This window comes from Gobio gobio, assembly GCF_949357685.1.
Source record: "Gobio gobio genome assembly, chromosome: 6".
Classification (NCBI taxonomy): Eukaryota; Metazoa; Chordata; class Actinopteri; order Cypriniformes; family Gobionidae; genus Gobio; species Gobio gobio.
The window spans coordinates 17,048,394-17,073,085 of NC_137102.1; the positions used below are offsets into that span (position 1 = coordinate 17,048,394).

At 38.1% G+C, this 24,692-nt stretch overlaps 2 protein-coding genes across 4 annotated transcripts in view; both read right to left on the bottom strand.

The window, feature by feature from the left end:
• The window catches only part of arhgef4 (Rho guanine nucleotide exchange factor (GEF) 4), a 109,004-nt gene extending 96,981 nt beyond the window's left edge, over positions 1–12,023 (bottom strand). For all 3 annotated transcript variants that reach the window (XM_079818484.1, XM_079818483.1, XM_079818482.1), the window contains exons 1-2: positions 11,509–12,023; positions 8,631–8,660 (exon numbers count right to left, since the gene is read on the bottom strand). In XM_079818484.1, the coding sequence (XP_079674610.1) occupies positions 8,631–8,660; positions 11,509–11,688 (210 nt within the window). In that variant the 5' untranslated portion in view covers positions 11,689–12,023. The remainder of the gene's footprint in view (positions 1–8,630; positions 8,661–11,508) is intronic.
• An 834-nt stretch (positions 12,024–12,857) lies between these two features.
• Positions 12,858–24,343, bottom strand: amer3 (APC membrane recruitment protein 3). The gene is made up of 3 exons (XM_079818495.1): positions 24,285–24,343; positions 20,509–23,221; positions 12,858–14,873 (listed from the first exon to the last, which is right to left on the bottom strand). The coding sequence occupies exon 2, from the start codon at positions 23,197–23,199 to the stop codon at positions 20,524–20,526; it is 2,676 nt and encodes an 891-aa protein (XP_079674621.1). The 5' UTR covers positions 23,200–23,221; positions 24,285–24,343; the 3' UTR covers positions 12,858–14,873; positions 20,509–20,523.
• Between the last annotated feature and the right edge of the window lie 349 nt (positions 24,344–24,692).

The following is a 24,692-nucleotide window of genomic DNA, read 5'->3' on the forward strand; positions in this document are numbered from 1 at the left end:
ATCCCCACCACTAATGCAAAGACTGACAGTCTTTTGTTATTATTATTACTATAGTTTCATTTTTAATCCAATAATAATTTGGTGTTGTAATTTCTGTTTTCTATGTTTAACAACATAGAAATCTTTCCAAGTAACCCACTTGGTTGAGAATCACTGAACAATTAATGAGAGGGAGAGCGTCATTTCCCATTGAAAAGGCCAATTACATTCATCTGATAAAGACTCAACAAAAATCATTATCCACAGGTCAGAGTTCATCATACTGTAAGTCTATGTACAGGTTTTAGTGCTACAAGGTGAAAGGAAATAAATAAACAGCTTTCCAGTTCAAATCGGGCACACCTCCTGCAGCCCTTCGCCTGCGGCAACTACCTCCAAAGAAGAAGAGTGTGCGTGAGAAGTCGCTTTATTCTAAGAGGAGAGGGAATGAAAAGAAAAGCAAGCACTTCCAGATCTCTTTGTTTAGGCCATAACGAATACCCCTGAATAACTGTCTCTCTCTCTCTCTCTCTCTCTCTCTCTTTCTCTCTCTCACCTAGCATGAATCTTGCACTAAATACTAACATATCATGGTCATAATGAATGCAGCCACCAAATGAAAGGCCATTGTTCCAGGCAAGCATGTGACTTTTATTACTGCGAGTGATCAAAATCAGTTATTCGGTGTTGGGCGGGTTGAGGGGGAGCGAGCACAGAGGGAAGTTGTCAGTCAGAAGCTGAAAGAGGTCACAATGCAAGTGGGGCGGTACATGATAATGAGGAGCTCTTTCCGATGCCTGACTGATTATCGGACCACGTAAAAATGCGACACTACGCTGAACTTCAATTGCACGGACAAAACACACTGTCATTCCAGTTAATCCACAGAGGAAAGATCCGAAGCACAGAAACAATACAACTACGGCCAACTCTCTTTAGCTCCTCTTTTCACATCTCTGTGGTTCCCAGACATTTTTAGTGAGTACAGTAGTGTTTAACCCATTGTCTAAAGAAGTCTAAGGGGAGTAATTATGGAGCGTGTATGCAGAGAACTTTACCCATGGTGAAGTTTACCCTGGCAGTGCGCGGCTATCATCCGCTCGCCACATGAGAGTTTGCCGCAGCCAATGCAGCGGTCTAAAGCCAGCTCTGAGGTTCAGCACTGGGTCAGGAGTAATGTGACAGGTTACTCTTCCGGTCCACAAACAAGAAGGGCAATGCTGGGACTTAAGTGATTATGGACTATTATTAGAGCTTAATGTGGGAGTTTATGACTAATGTAGCATTATTTGCATGTTTGTGGCGTTATAACTCATGCTTCTAGCTAGCACTGCCTGTAGGGCACAGCCCTTCAAAGCATACTTCAGAGGAGCATGTGGCCAGAAATCCAAGAATATGTCTCCAGGCTTGCTGAATATAATGGTGTGCCGTTTAAAGCAAGTAAATACTTTGTAATACACATCCACTATATATATTTATATATATAACCCTGATTTTCATAAGTCTAAACTGAGAGCAAACTGCGCAGATGAAACCATTAGTTCGATATATAAATAAAAATAAACAACTACCGGTATGCATTTGTACAAAGTAAAATCCCAAGGTCAAAGCGTTAATGTCTACATCTGGTGCTTTCACACTAGCAGTTTTGGTCCGTACCCGGGTTCGATTGACGTTAGAGTTTGGTACGTTTGGATGATCGCAGAAATGTACCTCTATAAATTACATATGATTGGATAAAAATGTGTGTTTGTGTGTGTTTCACTCATTTTCCTGGTGAGCGTGACTGACGTACTGCAAGCAAAGAGCTGTAGATGTAATTTCTGCTCGCCTTCAGCGTTCTTTAGAGTATTTGCAGTACATTCGCGGCAGATAGACACGTGCCATTACCTACTGAAACTTTGGAAACAAAACCAACGGTTCAAAAACAAAAATATAAAAGTGAGGTGAGCAATGCTATGCATTTTGCCCCCTTCACGCTCGGGTAAACAGCTGCTGCTTTGATGACCCGGTACGGACCCAAATAATATAATATGAACACAGTCCAGCGGGGCCAGGGAACGGGGGGAGCAATCGAACTCAGGTTCCGTCCAGGCAATCGAACCAAGTGTGAAAGTACCAAACACAGAGTAAGTAAATGTCACCCTGTATTGTGAGAGAGACCCATAATACTTAAAGGTGAACTATGTAGGATTTTTGCAGTAAAATATCCAGAAACCACTAGGCCAGTGTTATATATTTTGTTCAGTTGAGTACTTAGAATATCCCAAATGTTTTCAACTATTTGTAAATCGTGAGAAAATTGCTATTTTAACCAAGGAGCCGGGACGTGTGAGCTATGCGTGTGAGGGAGTCGCCTGTCGATTGCGTCATATCTGCGTCACCCTCGGTTTCCGGTTTTATTCAGTGAAACACTTTACTCTCACTGCAGTGTGAACAAAGTGTCATAGCAGCCGCCGAGCGAACGTCATGACTTCCTTTTTAACACACTCAGATATATCTAATACGATAAACAGAGCTGCGTTACCTCATACTAATGACTGGAAAAGAGGAAGTGGCGCCGGCAACCGTGTCATAATAAAAGTCCCGCCGGCGATTATGCCATAATAACAGTCCCGCTCTTCAATCGCTCCTGCGGCCTTGCTCAGCTCCACAACACTCGGTCCTGCTCTGCTTCACTACAGTAATGTTAATAATCGCATCCATGAACATGATTTCTGCCCGAGTCCTATCCTGACTGTTTTCCACCGGCTGTCAGGTGAAGACCACATGTCCCAAGATTCTGCGCTCAAACGTGCCGTCATCAAACTACGCCTTTGTTTTGAACAGGCGACCTCTAGTGGATGGAAAAGTTACATAGTGTAGCTTTAAAGGGTAACTAAACCCCTGCTCAGAGCTTAACTCCACCCACTGGCAAATTTTGAAAAATGCTGGAGAAGTGGGCAGAGCCCAGCGGAGACAGAGGGGACGAACCGAGGGCGGGGCTGAGCGGAGGGCGTGCACCTGAGACCCGCAGGGACGGATTGATTGACAGCTGTCAGACTCGCGAGTCGCAGAGATGGAGAATGACTAGAGTGACGCCAGCTTTGCAACAGAGCGGTCATTCTCCTGCCTTCACCTGAAGTGGAGGAGGGTGAATTGTCTGTAGAGTCAGACACAGACCCAGAGCCTTATCAACGCGAGCCGCTGGCTCAAACTGCGTTAACAGCACGTTACAGTATTGTTATTCGTCACCGCGTCCACGGCAACCAATTGCGTGTCAGGGTTTGAAAGCGCGTCTCATATATGAAACTTATCTGTACACATGACGGGCGGCAATAATATCGCAAGAAAAGCCTGACGTGTACTGACAACTGCATTATTTAACCGCATTTTCTTCAATACAATGTTAAAGCAAGTGTCATGTCAGTTTCATTCATAATGTTTCTACTTCATGTAACATGACAGTTCATACTGGAGTGAAGCCGTTCTCATCATGTGATTGGGGGAAACATTTCTGAGGGCGTGGTGAGCTCGTGCCAGGGGCGCGGATAGTGAGCCGTTGGAAGAACCATCCTACGTCACGATGTACCACAACGTCCAATAGGAAAATTCAACTGCAGTAGCCACCGTTCAACCTTAAGAGGGCAGCACTTTGGCGGTTTTACACCATATTTTATAGAATTAAAACACTTTATACTCAAATGTCAAAACATTTACTCGAATCAATTAACAGCATTAATAAAGCCCCAGTATTACAGATCATTAACTAAAAAAAGTTGGTTTAGGGTTTAGTTACCCTTTAAAAGCTAAACGCCCAAGAGATGATTTAAGTGACACTTGGCTGAGTTTACTACTGTAAAATGGGTACAAGCTGAGACATGAAGAGGTGGATTGGTGCTGAGCTGGAAAAGCATGAAATTCTACCAGTATTTCATCTTCTGAAAAATCTCTTTCGTTAAAGGCAACTGTCTTTACCTTTACTTTAAAGTGTTATTTAGTATAACAATCTTCATTATTTAAATAATCATTTTACATATACATAAATATATAACTATATAAAACTATGTGCATGATTAGAGACTAGTTCTCATATTTCACTGAATTATAAATGTAACTCATTTGACTTTGTATTTCATGTAAAGGCTGTTCTTTTGAACTTTCTATTCATCAATTGATGAAATAAATTGTAATAATATTTCACAATATTACTGTTTTTACTGTACATTTGATCAAATAAATGAAGCCTTGGTGAGCATAAAAAAGTTAAAAAAATCTCACCGACCCCCAAATTTTGAATGATAGTGTATCAGTGCTATTAGAAGCTCTCAACGTAACTGCTTTATTGAAGAAAATTACGAAAAAGGTACAGCCAAATCATGTCCGGCTGTTCCAAAAGGCCTTATTGTCTCAATTATCAAGAACAGAAAGCTACATAAATCACTCTGACAAGGACTTGAAAGATTGCGCCTCAAACTCTCAGCATGAATAAGATTTGTGACAGAAGCTAAATCGAGGCCAAGATCGTTTTGTGGAATATACAAGGTTCGGTCCGACTTTATATTAAGTGGCTTTAACTACTATGTACTTCTAACATTTAAATGAATAATTTGATAAAAGGCACTTAATTGTGTTCATACATGTTTTTAGTTGTACTTATATTTAAAAAAAAAAAAAAAAAAAAAAACCTTCATGTAATTTTAGCTGTAATTAATTTCTGTAATTACATCTATAATATCACTGGTGATACTTCTCTTACACCTTAACCCAGCCTTAAATCTACCCATACAACCAAACCCATCCCTAACCTTACCCGTACCCCACTGAAATAGCAATAAAAAAATGTTTGCAATACAATATGAACACAATAAGTACGATCTAAGTACATAGTAGTTAAAGCCACTTAATATAAAGTGGGACTCAAAGTTCAGTAGTGGACAATGGAGTAAAGCAAAGGTGTCAAATATATCAAGAGCTCTGCATAACACTAGCCTATGAAGGAGGATGGAAGAGTAGAAACCATCATTCAAATGAGTTAAACAGAGTACGGCACACAAAAGAGCCATAATTGAGCTCACAATGACAGGTTTTATGGTCAAATGAAACAAAAATCGAATCAATATGTATGGCACAAAAATCTAACATGCAAAAACAGAAACCAAGAAGTGAATCCTTCAATGCTCAACCAAACAGTAGAACAATATGCCAGGGATGTGTGATGGATGTTCTTAAGTCCCTTGTTTATCCTGAGCAGTTAAACTGCCCAATGTTCTTCAGTCCTGCAAATTCTTCCGTTTTCCAGCACCTTTTCAATATTATTTTGAACCCTTTCCAGCAGTGACTGTATGATTTAGAGATCAATCTTTTCACACTGAGGACAATTGATGGACTCAACTATTAAAAAAAGGTTCAAATATTCACTGATGCTACAGAAGGAAACACGATGCATTAAGATTAGAGGGGTGAACTGACACTAATGGTATAATTTCAGGGTTTTTTTAATTTTTGTTACAAAATGTTTCTAATATAAAACAATTATCTGTTTATGTTACTTCTGTGTTTTAATTCTGTATAAGATAATAATTATCATAATATTTTTGATCATAATAATTTTGCCACTCTAAACAAGGTTTCCCATTAGGGCTGCACAATTAATCAAAATAAAACTGAAATCACGATTTGGCTTAGTGCAATTATGAAATCACAAAGGCTGTGATTTTTTATTAAATAAAAATCTGCACAGCGCATTTTCTTTCCAGTGTTCCTTTCTAATGATTTGTAATTATAGGCCACCTGCATGTTAACAAGGCACCCTTTAAAATAAATTAATTATTATATTCATTAATTATAATATTAATATTGTATTTTTATTTGTAATAGCAAAATAGTGTTATTAAAAAATAATAATATTTTGTAATATTTTGCACAACAAACCAGGGGCCCGTTCTTCGTACCTCGCTTAATACATCTAAGATGATTTGACAGATCCCAGATCTTTTAATCGTGATAACTGATCTCTGGCTAATTTGGTTCTTCAAACGAATTTGCGGATTGGATTAAAATATCTGGATTAAATGATCTAAGATTACTGAGCGTTCTTTTTTTCCCTGAAGAGGGCAGATGCATCGATACTCGAAACCACGATCAGCAATGCAGCGATTGGCTGGCGTCAAGACAGCAACGTAATGACATCATATAATTAAAAAAGCCACCTGGCAAAAAACTTGACAAATTACACACAAAACCCCCACGAATTTCTGAACCTTTATAAGGAAACAGCCAAACGACCAAACCAACATAAAAGTTATAATAGATGATAAATGTTTTTTTTTTTTTTAAACATGATTACCAATTATTTATATTCACGATGTTATACAGTATTTGTACACCCTTTACATTTTTATTTCAATGTTGTAATTTAATTTTTAATTTAATTTGAAGCAGATTTGTAACGTGACCGTATTTACATTTCTTATGGGTCAAGATCAAATTATCCTCTCTTGCGCTGCATCAAGCCACTCCCATAATATCCGTGATCACTTAATGCACGGCTCAGATTAACTGTACAACATGTGTGTAAACCAATAAAAATAAAATTATATAAAGTAATTATTCCATCACAAATAAATCTCTCAATCAAGTGGCTGTGTCTATAGTATTATACACAACATTATACATTCTCATATACATATACAATATAACATTTTTATATTATTATTTAAAATTATTATTATTGCCCCTGGTTCAGTAATGCACTCTTGTAATAAAGTAGCAGTGGCTGGGACAGATTTTAAGTATCACCTCAAGATGCAATCTAATCCTGTTTACATGAAATAAGCCTGCTCGCGAGCAGGTTTAAGCTTACGGACCTGTTACTATGACAGCAAGTCCAGGATGAGCTTCGAAGAACCAAACAATCCAAGATCATGCCAAATCGTCAACAATCAAATCCAGCTAACCGAGTTAGCGAGGTACGAAGAACGGGCCCCTGGTGTTCTCATATGGTCATTTTAAAAATCACTTTTTAAAAATCACAAATTTCACTTTTAACCAGAAATGCCAATTCCGTGCAGCCCTATTTCCTAATATGCCATTAATATTATGCAAGATGCCTAGAATCCAGTTTAAATTCACCAAAAGCTATTTGAATGGATGGAATTTACAGGCTCCGATTCTCCAGATCAAATTGCCTTATTTTGCTGAACATAACTTCAGGAAAGAAGTGAACAAATAAAATCCAATCATAATAACATTTATGCTGGATGGTTTAACCTGACCCCTGACCAAACATAATAATTTACTTAAAAGGTACAATATGTAAGATTTTTGGATTAGAATATCTTCGATTTCATCGACAACAAATCATTGTTATGGCTCAACAAAGTTAGTCTTCTTGTTTAAATCTGGTTTTCTTGATTCACTTGATTTGCGAGTACCATGTTTTACCATGCCTAATCTAGCTTACTGCAGTGTGCAGCAATTGTCTCATCGAAACCGCAGAGCGAACGCAAAGAGTAGAATTATAACATAACTTTCAACACACTCAAATGTATCTAATATGATAAAACAGCGCTGCATTACCCCACATACACTTGACCGGGAGAAGCGGAAGCGTTCGTCTGTGGCATAATAAAAGCTTCCCTGCTCTCGAGCCGTGTGTTGTGCTTGTCTCTCATTAGCAATCGCTCCAGCGGCCTCGTTCCACTCCAACGGCTTTCAGCCCCACCCTGCTTCATACTACAGTAACGCTAATAAATCTATAATAGATTAGCTCATCCATGAATATGATTTCTGCCCAAGTCCTGTCGGATTCTTTTCCACCGACTGTAGAGGTGGAGACAACAACTCCCATGATTCCGCGAAATCGAGGCGTCATCAAACTACACCTTTGTTTTGAATACGTGACCTCTAGCGGCCAGAATTACACACTGTGCCTTTAAAATTACATCCTTGTAGCCAACAAAATCAAATCAATGTTAAAGCAAAAACTAACAAGCACCTGGGAACAAGCCTGATGACTATATGAACCACCTATTCATTTCTACTGAATGAAAAATGTTGCGCAACAATATTAGGCAACATTTCAATAAAACAAGAATGGAAGCGAACAAATTCAGGTGTAGGAATGTGTTGTAAACTATCAGGACTAATAATTCCATTAACTCCGAAAATCGCGATGCATAAAACCAACATCATTTTCTGGCCTGGCTCTAATGCCTGATTAGAGCAACACAACACACAGCAGATCTTCTGTTCATGGTGTCAGGAGAGTGCACCACAAGTCCAACCATCTGCAGACACTACACCTCAATGCATTGCATAACTCCTTAGCAACATCCAACATGTTAAGGCACAACCTCTACAGGGGTGAAGGCAGATAGGCAGTTGGCAGCACATGAAGAAAAAGTACAATATGTCCTGATGGTGCATGCTTGATCCTCAATGATGATTACATCAAACCCTTTGGCTGAATCACGCTTAGTGGGATTCAATTCAAATGAATGAACCCTCCCATTAAATGGAAAATGGCAGATCTAACAGTAATGTGCGTATATTAGACAATGAGCTCAAAGTATTTCCCTGCAGCAGCTTTAAAATTATCTAAATGAACTGAATCCATTTGAATTTGGTGTTTTCAGGTTTATCAATCTCTGATTAAAAAAAAGACCTACCTGGGGAAGAACTGCCGTCGGGCTTAATCTCTGGAGACAAACAAAAAGGAAACGTATAAGAAATGTTAAAGGTGTGTTTTGAATTAAAGCACCGACAATTCTGAACAAAACATAAGCAAGGCATGCATTAGCTTTAGGCAAATTGTTGACATGAACATAAACCACAAGGAACTGGTACGGCACAACTGGAACAATAATAAGATATTTTACGGTTTAATCAGGGTGAGGTAAACAAGATGTTATTTATGCACAGCCCATACCTAAAGTATTATGACTTCTTCTGAGGTAAAACAGGTCTCTTACAATGAAATTGGTTTTAAAGCCTACTATAGTTAAACGTAATGTGACCAAATAAACATTAAACAGAAAAAGCGAACCCAAGGTGCTTGTTAAAAGCTACTGTTTCTTTGCGCGACTTTTGTTCAGTCATAAATGTCTTAATAAATACATGGCTTTGTTTGATCTACCAGCCATCCATATGGTTCTCCACCATTTAAAAAAAATCCTGCTGTGCTTTAAAGTCGGTGTTCGCTCTTTAACCAATCAAAACAATTAAAACCGGCTCAAGGTTGTGCTGTGACCTCTGAACTAAGGCAGCCGGCTCAGTTTCATTGGAAATGGTAAGGAGTGTAGGTACAGTAATTATATCATCTTTCAAGTTCTCAGATTTGATCCAACTGGCCTATATTAGGAAGCCATGGAAGAATAGGCTCACTGAAGCTTATTGAAATGATAGTCTACTAAAAATACTAATACAAACTGCAGTCTTTTATTCCCTAGACAAACCACTTTGTTGCTGATGTTTGGGCATGCAGAGGTTCTTTAGCTACACCTTGCTTAGAATAAAAGATGCTAAACCCCAGATAAACCCTAATAAGTCATAAACCTTGAGAAGTTCCTTTGATTTACAGCTGTTACATTCATGGAAATGTTCAAATGGCAGCAGTTCAAAGGCTGGTATGGGGATAGTGCATGGACGCAGTCAGCCAGCCATTACAGACGTTTCAGTGCACTGAGAAACACTCCAGTGTTGGAACAGGTTCAAGGATTTGCCTGCATTTTTCCAGGCAAATATGGAGCCAATACAAAAAAAATAGGTCTAATCGATCTGAAAATCAAGTGTTGCTTAATTGGAAATTGCTTGTCATTTGTGTTTTGAATTAACTTGTTAGGCTCAGCCATGATTTAATCGAGGGCATATAGTATTCATTACAATTACAGCCAACCCTAATCATTTTTGGGATAATCCTTACTTTTCACAGACCCCCTACAACTTTTCAGTGCACATTCAATGTCCAGAGGGATGATGATGATGATGTCACACCTTTCAACTGCCACATCCCGTATTATGATTGGGGTATAAAAGGGGTGTGATTGAGGGGGAGGGGTGAATAGTTAAATACTGACGAGTTTAACAGACCCTTGGGTTGAAGCAGGTGTGGAGGGTCTGACTCCACTCGAAGCAATTTAAACTTTCTGACTAGAAGTACATCTACTGTGAGGCATATCTTCACCATCTGTCATGAACAAGACTATATTCTAGACTAGATCAGTGTTTCTCAACCAGGGGGGCTCAGTAAATCATAAAATGAGTAACATTTAGTAACATTTTAACAATCAAAATATCTTTACAAATATATATATATAATAAATGAAGAAAAATAAATAAAAAAGCACAAAATTAAAGTGACATTATATTTGTAAATGTAGGCTATTCATTTACTTGACATTAGAAATACCAGATCAATCAGCTTAGATAGGAGAGCCGTTGAATATTGAATATTGTCTTGGATATTGGGGACTTGGATTAAAAAATGTTGAGAACCACTGCTTTATACTATTATAAAAGCAGCTACTGCAAAACATGCTTACTCTCTAAATATGGCTTCATTAAGTTCTTAATTAAAGTTATTAAGTACTTCTGAGAACATTTTAATACCGGGGCACCCTGAGTTTATGCCGGCTGAAAAACCCTTATAAAATATAATAATCATACCTTATTTTATGACCACATATTATTTGAGGGGGAAAACATTTTTACTTATGAAAATTAATTTGTTATTCTGCACAGCTAACTGCCCCGAATTTTTTTTTTTACAAATATTATAAAATAAAATGAAAAATGGTGACAGCACCCGAGATGTACATATGGCAAAAAAAAAACGTATTATTTGTGTCTTGTTTTTCAGTACAGATATCTAAACATTCTTAAAGCAAGATATGTTTTATTGGGAAGCAAAATTACTTTGTTTTCTGAAAAATGTATCAAAATCTTTTTGATTTTATATTATTTGTATATTTTATTTAGTATTTTATATATATATATATATATATATATATTATTATTATTATTTTTTTTTTTTGCAGATATTTTTCTTTCTATAAACTCACTTTTTACTACTAAGTGTATATATAATATATACACTGTGTAGCTATATATAATATATATATATATATACTTAGTAGTAAAAAGTGAGTTTATAGGAGAACAAAATCTGCTAATGTGGGAAAAGTTTATTCTTCTTACCCCAGTGGCAGTTTTTCTCCTTGTTTTAAGCATAAAGTCACTTAATTTTGCATGATTTTTAAAAGCATAAATACTTAATGTCATGTAATTTTGCTTAGGTATCTTGATTTAATAATATTTAGATATTTGTACCGTAGAAGACTAAAATACTGAGTAAGAAAAAAAAATTCAGTGTACGTTCATGTCAGTTTAGATGTTAATATCTATGTGTCAACTACCCAAAAAAAAACAATAATAATTTATACGTAAGTACTCCCTAAGAATATGCAGAAAATGGCTACTGTCAACAACTTTATTGTAAAGCGTTTAAATATTACTTCAAATTGTGCTTTCAAATGCAACATGCCTTACCTGACACAACTTCACTACTGTCCAGCAAAATATGTAGGCGGAGAGGGAAAACTTAGCCCTCATGTATCGCTCCGGTAAGCAGGCGAGATGCATCTGCACCTCATCCAGTCCCCCGTCACCAGAACGCTCCAGTTCACAGCCCTGCGTCCCAGTACCGTTCCCAGCGTCCTCCTCTTCCATGTTTACAAGGATTTCAACAAGTTTAAAAGTTCTTTAAAGCAGGCGAAACGTTCCAACTGTACCTGTCTGCTTCATGCTGGTTGTTGTTAAGTCATCTGAATGTCCCAGAAGGAAAAGGCTCTTGAACAGTGCATGGCATTTGCGAGACTCAACCGCGGGTGATAGTGCAATGTTTATTTTATCGCTGTCAGTAGTTAACGACACATATTTTCCAGCTCCGCGAAACGCGAGATGTACTTGTGACGCGACGGTGTATAAAAAGCAGGGCAAAAGTCTCTGTGGTGTGGTATAACAAATTCCAGCGTCCCACGTTGTTTGTCGGTGACAGTCAGGGGGAGAGGAGGCAGAGTTTCAGACCCAACACCTCCTCCATCTACAGTACACCGTCAACGAGCGACGCGACGAGACAAACCAGAACGCGCCCATTACGACCAACGAATCTGTGTACATTGCGAGCGTTGGAGCGTGAATTGTAGATGGAATTCTGACGTCAACGCCCAATGAACCAATCAAAGACTTCGTTTACGCAAACAAAAACACTCGCATTAAAATCAATCAAACTACGGTATCTACGCACGCTCACTTGCACTGTAAACAACTTCAGTATAAAATGCAGAGTGATTTATTAGGGAAATTGGTATTTTAAGCATCATTTTACTGTAAAAAAGTGCCTCCAAGGACTTTCATCCAGACAGGGACCCCAATATAACAGTTTGATATTAAAAACATTAAATATTATTATTACATATAATCAGCTTGATATCATCAAAGTTAATGTTCCTTCAGATAGTGAGAGATGTCATGAATGGAAAACCCTGGCCATAAAAACTCTTTAATGTATATTACATTATTTGTAATGCATTTTCAATGGCCCTGCAAAGAGTCGATTTTACTGCCACATTCAAACCCAGACTTGTTGATGTGATTTTGTCTTAAAGCACAGCCGGCGCCAGGCCTGACACAGGGCTCTGTTCAGTTACTGTTGTTTGCTTTGCTATTGTTCTGTCTATTAAGCAATGTCTGAGCTTCACTCAATACATTCAATGCTGACACCTCCGCTCATCTGCTTTGGAAAAGAGCCAACATCCGAGTTTGAAAATCAACCAGAAGAACGTCACAAATACAAAAGGAAATAAAAAATACATTAATCATTTAAATGCACATGGATTCATATATAGGTTTTTATTAATACTCAGTCAGTGACAAAGGCAAGCACATTAATATAAATATTGCACAGAACTACGATAATTGTCAGCTGCCCTGTCTTGAAAATAATATAGTGGCACTAAAAGGTGACAAAATAATCTTTTTAAAGTGATAGTTCACACAAAAATTTAAATTATCCCATCATTTACTCATCCTCAAGCCATGCTAGGTGTATATGACATTCTTCTTTCAGACGAATACAGTCAGAGTTATATTTTAAAAAAAAAATAATTATATTTAAATCATGCACTCTAAAAACTCCTGGGTTATTTCTTCAACCCATTTTTGACCCAGGAGTTTTTAGTGTGTGGGGTGATTTTCATTTTTGGGTGAACTATCCCTTTAATACTCCATTCCAACAATATCTGCACTTTACATATAGTTTATATAGCCTACAAAATCATGCAACACATTCATTTTGCAATATATTCATTGATATTGTTAGGATATTGTCAGTCTTTCATGCTTTTATCTGTTATCTAATTCTTGGATTTTGACAGCTTATCCTGAGAAGTAATACAATTACATCTTTACAAGAAATACTAAACAGCAATGCAGATATAACAATTAAATTTACCCAATTTAAGTATCAAATCATATGAAAACAAGTAAGCTATCTGAAAAGCTTCTGTTCAATAAATGCCAAACTACAGTGCTTTTTTATTGAGGATTATCATTGCCTTCATTACTGACACCAACCCTGTACCAGATGTTGTTATGGTTGATGCCGATCTAATGGAAAGCAGGTTGAGGCCCTGAAATATAATACTTTACTAATAAGGTTTTAGCAGAAAGCGCTTCTTCGAAATTGGCTTACTTGGATTGCATGCATGCACATACAGACCATTTCTAAAGGTGTCATTTCTTTGGTATCCAACTTAGATTTTATCCTTTCAAAATATTACATTTAGCTTTATTCATATATACATCCATCACCATTAAGAGAATAACAATGCCCAAAGTTAAGTTCAGTGTTAACGGATATCCATCCCAGTATAGATGTCTATATTTAAGCAGATAACTGTCTGCTCAAAGATAGATGTGCAGACATATATAGATTGGGTTGTTTTTATGGCAATTCTGCTCAATAACAACCCCAGCTGGACTTTTGCGGTCTAGGTTTAGTTGTTGAGTTGAAGTATTTACCAAGTAAAAAAAGGGGCCGAACTGGCAGAATTACATTCCAAAATGGGCAAAGACGACAAGTAAAAGTGCCACCTGCCTTCTTTGTAAAGAGGCCTACTATATGAATGAATGGAGCCTTTTTTGGTGGCACTCATCAATTCTGGTCACATCAGCCAGATCAGAGGCGTTCTTTCAAAGGGCTACTTTACCTCATTTATTCACTGATACACAATTACCCGTCTCTGTTTTGAACTCTAATTGGACAAACGAAAATGCAAAGTTGATTCCATTGCTATGTCTTCAGCTGTCCCAATCCTTTAAAGAAATGGGCTTTTTCTCTTCCAAACTCCAGAGGAGAGCTTTTCAAATAGCTTGTCAGATTTTTTCGATATGCAAAAACAACCTATAAGTATAACTTCCCACAATGTACTTTAAATTCCGTAAGTGAGTTTTCTCTATTAAGACAACAGTTTAAAATGTGTCCGTTGGACATTAATAAAGTGTTAATATAGTTATTGCACTAGTATATACTGTCATTGATCCTTGGGTTGAAAAGCCCAGCAAACTTGCGATAAAAATAGCAGTGATTGCAGAAAACTACGGAGAGAGAAAATCACTGATACGACAGGTTTAGACAAATGTTACTTCCCCAACAAACAGATCAACAGACCTGTTGTTGTTCCAGGCTGACAGTGTTGCTGAGTTGACAGTAAAATGAGCAAACATGTCAGATTTCCTTGAGGACGAAAAAGATAGAGACTTTGACAGCTGGTATAGAGGTCAGCTGCCCGGAGGGCTGAGGTACTGGACAGAAGAAACAAGTTTAAGACGGTCAGGATCCACAAAATCAGAATCTGTACAGGAGAAATTAGAAAACAAACATGTTAATGTGGAAGCAGCTCTAAGGTTACATCTCACCAAGAAATGCTACATAAATAAGACACCAATTTCTTTTATTTATCAAAAAAACCCATTCTTATTAATCTAATATAGTGTATAAAATCATCCTGTCCAAATACAATTTTCTTTTATAAATTAAATTCAGTACAATAAATGCATTGATGGACCCGTATAATCAGATTTGTACTTTCCAATTTGAAATTTCAATACACAATTACATCACATGACAATTTGAAGAATGACAAATACATTTTTACACATTACAGTGAGAACTTAGACAGTTAATGTAAAAATTTAAAAAAGTCCTGTATTTTATGTAAAATACACACTCACCTAAAGGATTATTAGGAACACCTGTTAAATTTCTCATTAATGCAATTATCTAATCAACCAATCACATGGCAGTTGCTTCAATGCATTTAGGGGTGTGGTCCTGGTCAAGACAATCTCCTGAACTCCAAACTGAATGTCAGAATGGGAAAGAAAGGTGATTTAAGCAATTGTGAGCGTGGCATGGTTGTTGGTCCCAGACGGGCCGGTCTGAGTATTTCACAATCTGCTCAGTTACTGGGATTTTCACGCACAACCATTTCTAGGGTTTACAAAGAATGGTGTGAAAAGGGAAAAACATCCAGTATGCGGCAGTCCTGTGGGCGAAAATGCCTTGTTGATGCTAGAGGTCAGAGGAGAATGGGCCGACTGATTCAAGCTGACAGAAGAGCAACTTTGACTGAAATAACCACTCGTTACAACCGAGGTATGCAGCAAAGCATTTGTGAAGACACAACACGCACAACCTTGAGGCGGATGGGCTACAACAGCAGAAGACCCCACCGGGTACCACTCATCTCCACTACAAATAGAAAAAAGAGGCTATAATTTGCACGAGCTCACCAAAATTGGACAGTTGAAGACTGGAAAAATGTTGCCTGGTCTGATGAGTCTGGATTTCTGTTGAGACATTCAGATGGTAGAGTAAGAATTTGGCGTAAACAGAATGAGAACATGGATCCATCATGCCTTGTTACCACTGTGCAGGCTGCTGGTGGTGGTGTAATGGTGTGGGGGATGTTTTCTTGGCACACTATAGGCCCCTTAGTGCCAATTGGGCATAGTTTAAATGCCACGGCCTACCTGAGCATTGTTTCTGACCATGTCCATCCCTTTATGACCACCATCCTCTGATGGCTACTTCCAGCAGGATAATGCACCATGTCACAAAGCTCGAATCATTTCAAATTGGTTTCTTGAACATGACAATGAGTTCACTGTACTAAAATAATGCCCCCACAGTCACCAGATCTCAACCCAATAGAGCATCTTTGGGATGTGGTGGAACGGGAGCTTCGTGCCCTGGATGTGCATCCCACAAATCTCCATCAACTGCAAGATGCTGTCCTATCAATATGGGCCAACATTTCTAAAGAATGCTTTCAGCACCTTGTTGAATCAATGCCACATAGAATTAAGGCAGTTCTGAAGGCGAAAGGGGGTCAAACACAATATTAGTATGGTGTTCCTAATAATCCTTTAGGTGAGTGTAATTTCTCATTTTTGAGATATGATGTTGAATATGATGTTGTGACAGCTTTCGTGAAATCCATCGATAATTATTCACAAACTGACAACCTGGTTCACTTTCAACATTTGAAGACAAAATTGAACTCTTATCATTGCAAATGATTTGAAGCAGCTGCACCTGATAAATTACTATACTTTCTGACAAATGATTTGTTTTATGCAAGCATCAAGGATTTACAGTTCCAGCAGTGCAGTCTATTTCCTTTCCATCCCAGTGTCCTGCACGAAAAGCTAATTCCATCCCTCAATATTGACACAGTCCCCCCATTGTGTCCCACATCACTGGACTAAATCGTCCGCATAGACATGGACCAAACTAACAGCATGAGGCTTATTCCCTAAGCCAGAAAACAGAACAGAGTCCTGTTCAGCATCACCTCTCTCAATGGGTAGCAGTCAGCCAGCTCTATACATCTGCTCTGTAGTGGCTCCCGGGTTGCTTAGAACACTCCTAGGAGCACACTGATGGATTATAGACCAGTCAAAGCCAACATGAACCCCGTCCCCTCTGGCGGCAAGCCGAAACTGCTGGAGAGCAGCATCAGATGAGACAAGCATGCGTAGAAAATGTCCTGCTCTGATGAAAGATAATGTATGAGGAAATACAGACAGGCTTAGTCTGAATTTGGTGAAGAAATGCAGGTGGTTTAAACATTCTGTTCAATGTTCTGTTCGTCAAATGTCTACTGCCACATAGTGGCCAATCAGTACTTTTGCAGTGTAAAAAATCTGCAATCCTCTCTTCATCAAGGTTAATTAAAAACAAACATGTCCACTTCTACTACCACATAATAACACATGTTTGGCTGAACTGTGCCTCCCAGTGTGTTGCAAATCGCTAGTGGTTTAGATTGAATACAAGCTTTCATATTTTCCAGATGCAAGAAAACAGCTGTCTGCTGTGCGAAGATCCACTGAGAGCTGAGCAGGAAATAAAAGTATGTCAATAGACCATTCACTACTCATGTTCAACCCCGTGACCATGATATAACTATCCAAAGCAATCCGAGCAATATACCTCAGGCCACATTCAAATGCATTTCCTGTTAAGGAAAAACAAGCTCCGCATTTTTATTGTACACTGCACAACAGTTCTTGCAATAAGAAATGCACTAAAACACACACAAAAAAAGAGAGAGAGTCCCGTCTCACACTCTCTTGATGCTGTCCTGGTTATCGTCTGTCACACTGGCATTACTTTATTAGCTTATTTATCTTCTAAAGCAGCTCTGCTAAGAACATAAGCCGACTGAAGGTGGATAAAAATCTACTTTAGCCTGATTAGAGGAGTTCAGATTTTTCTGGTGCACAAACAACGCAGCCTTATTGAATTATTAACAAGCTACTCTCCTCAAATTCCATTTACTTTCCGTTTCACAATTCGGATTTTGAATTATTAATTATCATAGGTCAGATGTTTTTAGTTTAGACACATAAGTCCCAATCACCAAAAACATCTTATAACATCATATAAAATAATTACGAAAGAATCCAATCCTAAATCAGAACCTTACGACTTCATTTCCACTCTCACACTGGTACACTGCCAATATACTGACAGCTTTCCCATCTAAGTGCTGTTGCTATGGTTTCAAGATATCAGCTGAAATGTATAACAAGACAGATAGGGAAGATATCTAACCTTGAAGCACTAAAGCAGCTCTGCTACCCTTAGCACACATTAATTTACTCCAAACACTCTTGCCTAGAAAACTACAGATGAAGCTGCTATGCAAGTCAAGGAACAAATCCCAAAGTATCCATTTCAATGTATATCAGTAGACAGTGTGAGGATCTTTTTTTTGTGGTGTAGTTTGCATGAGAGTGCTAATAATAGACCAAATGACTAAAACCCTTCCCTCCCCTGAAATCCTAATTACATATTCAGTCCATCAATGTTCAGTGACGCACACACCAAACAAACCATAGATGAGAGTCTTCGAGCACCTCTGCTGACCCAGCTACAGCAGTATAATTCCCAGAAAGCCTTGAAACGCTGAGACACAAACACTTCCCCTGACACAAGCAGAAAACAGTGACCACTGCCTCCCTTATGATGTAATTAAGAGACAAGGTTTTAAAGGTTTTAAATCTGCAATATTGTGCTTCTGCACTGTAGTGACTGGCAATGCAATAAAATACGGTAACGCTTTACAATACGGGTGCACTAATATGCATGAGTTAATGTATGACTCATGAAGAACTAAACCCTTTATTAATGATTAGTGCATCAGTAACTAATGAAGATTCTATATGATTAATAGATTAAGTAATAATTGCTATTAATTAAATATTAATTCCCAAATAACACATTTTATATTAACTAATAATGTAAATTAATGTGTGAATTACCACAATGGGTCAAAGTGAAGCATTTCAACTTCCAGTTGTCTGCTTTAATTTATCATTAGCTAACGATTTGCAAAGGTAGCATTATGTTATGACTTTACTTGTTGAGGCCGATGACTATTAACTAATTGTTAAGTAACATGTCATTGTGGTTATGGCTTTTGAATTCATTTTGAATTAGTTAATAGTCATGTGTTAATAAATTGTCAATAAATTGCATCAATTCACAGAAATTCTATTTGGCCAACTGAAAAATATAGATGTGATCGGTCACTAGAAAATGTTCAATTGGAGACCTGAATTTTTCATTATACATTATATATCTTCTCTACTCACTTTAAGAATTTACTGTTAATTTCATCATTTATTTATTTAAATCCAAATTTATTCATTTATATTAATCGTAATTTTTTTTTACATATTATATGTTAATTTAACATTTAATCACTTATTTATTTATTTTAATCTAATTCATTTTCCACGTGAAATCTTATTAATTAATTTACTCAATTTTAAACTTCTAAGCAAATTTATAATTAAGAAATGAATTACATTTATAAATAATAAATTAAGCAAATGCATTTATTTACTTATTTATTTTTGTTAATTTAACATTAAATCGCTTATTTATTCATTTCAATCTTATTTTTTTATTTACATTTTTTCATGGCTTTTCTCTAGACTTTTCTACAGACCCCCTGTCACTCCTTTGTGGCCCCTGGGGGTCCCCGGACCCCAGTTTGAAAACCCCTGGTCTAGCCATCACAATTTGGCCCTTGTCAAACTCACTCAAATCCTTACGGTTGCCCAGATTTCCTGCTTCTAACACATCAACTTTAAGGACAAAATTTTCACTTGCTGCCTAATGTATCATATTATTCATATAATCAGTGTTATTCACTTCACCTTATGCCTGATCAGTGTGTTATATATATATATATATATATATATATATATATATATATATATATATATATATATATATATATATATATATATATATATATATATATATATATATATATATATATATATATATATATAAAATCACAGGTTATGTTTCTGTTTGTTTGACACCGCATTATGCTCTGATGCAGCCCTTGACAGTCTGTGCAGTACAGCAAGCCAATTTTGTTCGCCTCTTGCCATTGTTTGTGAGTGAACTGAAGGAGAATACGCTTGCTGTGAGTATAGCTGCAAGCCATGTGACAATTTTGACAGCAGGATGAAGGACTAAGTGACATGTTTCCTCTGAGGCATCACTAACACAGGTGCTTCAAGCACCCCAGTCATTAATAATGAAACTTTTTTTCAGCTCTATTTTTCTTGTAATAAGATTACAATTATTTGGACAGCTACAAAGCAAGCAAATATATAATGTAAATGTATGTGTGCATTACTTTATGCATAAGATCAAAAGTTGTAAACCACGATAAGAGTGTGAACACTTGCAATTTTCTTCCTTGGAAATGTTTAATAAAGACATTAAAGAACTGGGTAGTCAACATGAAGAAGCAGTGGCAGTGTCCTGGAGTGTGACATGGATCTAAATAATATATTGAATTGCATAATTATATTTTAACAAAAAATTCTAAATATTGTATATGCATATTACACTGCTGTCATTGTCAGATAGACAGACAGACAGACAGACAGTACCTGTTTAATATGGGCTTACTTCTTCATTCTGCATCTGCGTTCTACTTTCCTATCCCCAGGAAAGACACTGCTTGATCCCTCATTATTCACAACAGACTTCTTGCGATGATGTAACCTATGCTTCTTTTTGGCTGGGTTTCCCTCTTCCATCATATTCAAATGGTGGATGTGATGTTCCTCTCCACAAGGAAACTCAGAAGAGGCAGAGGCCATGAGAGGAAGAGATGTAGGCCTGGTAATTTGAGATATGTCTGTATCTTCAGATTCAACAGCACATGAACCGTACGTTTCCAACACCAAATCATTGGATGTATTAGTAGTGACAAAGCCAAGTCCCTCAGTCTCCAAAAGGGAAGGTTTCACATCTTCAGTAAAGCTTGACCTCCTCAAGCGATGTCTAGCGTGCAAGGCCCTCTCGGTAGTTGCCACTGGCCTTCTCTTGTGTTTTGACTTAAGGTATTTTTGAGAGTGTCCTTTGTTCCTTTTTACCTCTTGCTCAGGTACAGGGACATCTCTTATGTCACAGCTTGAGTGAGTTTGAGTAAAGTTGATCTTCATAGAAGACAACTGACTAGCACACTGCTCAACAAGGGAAGCTATGCTGATGTCACTTCCTATCCCGAAGGTGCTGGCTGGGGATAGTAGATCTCTGGTTATTGGCTGCGGAGTTAAAGTGAACTTGGGAAGACTGGCACAGGCCCAAAGGTCAGAGGTTTTGATGTGCTCAATGAGGGACATACAAGAACGGCACAGGTGCAGATCTTTAGCTCCGTTTTTCAGGGAACTCTTGTAAGACTCACAAAGAGATTCCTTGTTTATGGCCAACACAAACAAAGACCTTGTCCCAGAGCCAGGGGAGCTTACCACCGGGGACTGCAAATCTCCACCTGGAGTCATGGGAGAGTCGACATTGAATATTCTGAAACACACACCACTTGTTGGGGTCTTCGGTTGACTCTCTGGAGAGGCCAAGGTTGACATCAATGTGTTTGCATCATATTTTGAGGGCAGAACACTTTGCTGACTTTGTCCTTTAAAATAAACTTTATCTCCTCTACCATTAACAGTTCTTGCTGGTTTTCTAACCCATGGTGACTTGGTTTTGCATCTCAGACATAAATCTCCTTCAACGGTACTCTTGTGTTGTGTTGGGTTGCTTTTGTCTGTCTTATGCTTCAGCCAATTAACTATACCCATAGCCAGAGATATCTCAGTGTCGCAAAGCTTTAGTAAGCAATCTTTCCCTGTCCATTTACTTTCCAGGAGCTCTTGACCAACTAAGTCCCGAGCCAAAGGTGGGGCAAGATTTTCCTCTGCTCCAACATGGAAGCTGTACATGGATAATGGATAATCACTGCACTGGTCTGTTAGGTCGATCTCATCATCAAAGATCGGGGTCATTTCTGTCTCGCTGGGGTCACAGAATAGCTCATAAAGAGCATCTCCACTGTACGTGTCCCTAGGGATCTTGTTGGAATGCACTGGAGTGAGGGAACTTCTGCTGCAGTCCTCAAAACCAGGAGACACGTAATCACAGTAGCCCTCATCACTGGTGTTCCCTTGGTTGTCACTTTTAGGTGTTACCACCTCAGTATCAAGTTCCCTGATCTCGGACTCTACAGATTGGGGTGTATTTGCTGTTACATCTTCAGACTTGGATGTGGAAGGAGATTTCATGATAGGTGTTGTGGATTTTGTTGCATGTTCCATTGCTTTTGAGTCGTGCCCTAAATGCAAAGTTCTGTTTAGGGTTTCCCACAACCCAAACATGTCCAGGACCTCAGCATGAGCTGGAGAGGCCAGACACTCCTTACCTCCTTGGAAACCTGCAGTTGTAGGGCTTCGCCTCGGAGCGTCACAGGCAACTTTGTCACGCTCAGGAGATACAAGATCATCAGCAAATATCTCACCACAACCAGCCTGAGATCCGAAGCTTTTCAATGAGGCAGCATCCTCACAGACATTTGCACAACATTCACTGGAAGAATCGGAGGGAGTCTCACTGAGATTATCATTGTACCTGCTTCTTGCAGGAGTACGTTCTCTGTGCCTTACCGTCTTCCTCGTCCGTTTCAATGTTGGAACATTTTCACCTTCAACATGGCATGGTGTACTCGGTGACGTAGCTTTCTCATGTTTGTGTCTTTTGTGAACAAACAAGTCCTTAATGGCCTTCCTAGGTTTCCTCAGGGAGATCCTCTTTTTAGGAATTGATTTGGCTATGCAGGGCACAAAGGGCACTTGAGGTGTTAGGTTACGGTAATCGATGATGTCATGACTGCTGCCAGAGGTATTCCTATTCTCACGAAGCAACATTAGAGGCGCCTCGAATCCTGAAAAGCTGACACTGGTCACCAGCTTATGGTGATGGCGCCAGTTGGTCCCATCTTTGTGTCCAGGGCTCTCAGCTTGCAGTCCCATTCCTCTCACACAGTCATGGGTTCTGCTCTTTTTAACAGAGCCGCGGAGCCGTGCATGACCTTCTGAGAGTGTGTCACTAATCACTTCAGAGAGTATGTCCAGAGTGTCTGGCACAGGCAGTGAGGGTGGGCTTTCATCAGTACTGTGTATATTCACAAATCCATTATTCAAAGTGTTGCGAGATTTGTGCTCTTCGGGCCTTTTACTTCCATGTGCCTTACTTGACCTCTTTGAATCGTCAGAAGTGTCTTCGCTCTTTGATAGCTCCATGTTTTCATATACATACCTGTAACTAGATATGAGATAAATACAGGATAAATATAGGGCAATAGGATATTTTTGATTTTATAAGATCAAGAATATTTCAATGAACCTACAATAAACACAGAAACTATAAAAAGTAAGAAAATACTGCATCTCTTCAATGACAAACAGTCTTTTAATTAATTAGCACATGCTCAGTTGAGTCTCTGTCTGATAAAAGTGTGATATTATTATTTTGGTTTTTTTTGTTTGGATTTTCATTGATGCTTTTGAATCTACATTTAGAATTGGCTATGCATTTCGTGAGAAAACTCTATATGCAATAGAAATTCACAGTTAAATTAATCTTCAAAACAACATTATTTCAGAAAATAACAAAAATGAAGCTTGGTCTTACCAGCTGATCAATATATTCACGTGAAAAGGATTTTAAATTAATTTCACATAATTATAATACTGGTCCTTGACAGCTGAAAGATGAACATACAAAGGTGAAAAAAAACGGTAATAATAAAGTAAACAATGATTATTACTTTGAGGTGTGCTGGCCCAACTGTAATAATCGCATTTAAATCACTATTATAACGTAACCTTTCTAAATGTAAGTATTTATACTACACCGTATGCTATATACCGTTATTATAATATTATATATTTATAGCAACAAAAAAGGAATACAATTGCTCCGCACTGCATATTGGGATTCTTCTCAGAATGAAACACTTTTCTTTAACTGTAACTCATATTTGATAACACAAGGACAGTCTGCAGCTTATAAAATAGGTCACATGTATATTATGACAAGATTGAGCATTATGGCTCTACAATTCGCAATAAAACAATAACGGGTGGTAGGCTACTAACGGTTATGAGCCAGGCATGCCTCACAAAACAAAACAAAAATCCATTGATATTTATGGAAATAACTCTTTATTTTAACGCACTCTGTCCAATGACGTGCAGCTCGTCGTTCGATTTCTTCTCAGCAACGCCTTTAAATGCGCGTTTTACCCTTCATCAAAACACACCGAATTCTGATAAATAAACGGATTCTATTTGCGCGTCATTTCAACGCTCATTTTAATACATACCTGAAGCAGATTGTGGTAGAAGGCGTTTGGCGGGAGCTGGTGGTTCACAAGCGCGTGACAAGATGGGATGCTCTGGCTGTCAGAGCGCGTGTGAAGATAATTACGATAACCAATCAGAAGACAGCAGAACCACAGCATCACCACTTACTGATCATTAGCCTGGATACAGTGACAGGCGGAACGTTCTCACACTCTGTGCACAGTGAAATATCACCAAAAGGCTTTCATAACATGCCTTGTTGTGAAATATAAAGCCACCAGCTCAGCTGAAAAGGGAATATTATTCAAAACATGTTTTTAACAAACCCACTAATTCAATCAAAGCCACTGCATACAAGCTGTTCAGTGATAAACGCTAATGCTTAATGTTAGTGTACTATAGCACTAGTAGTGCTCATTTCTTACCTC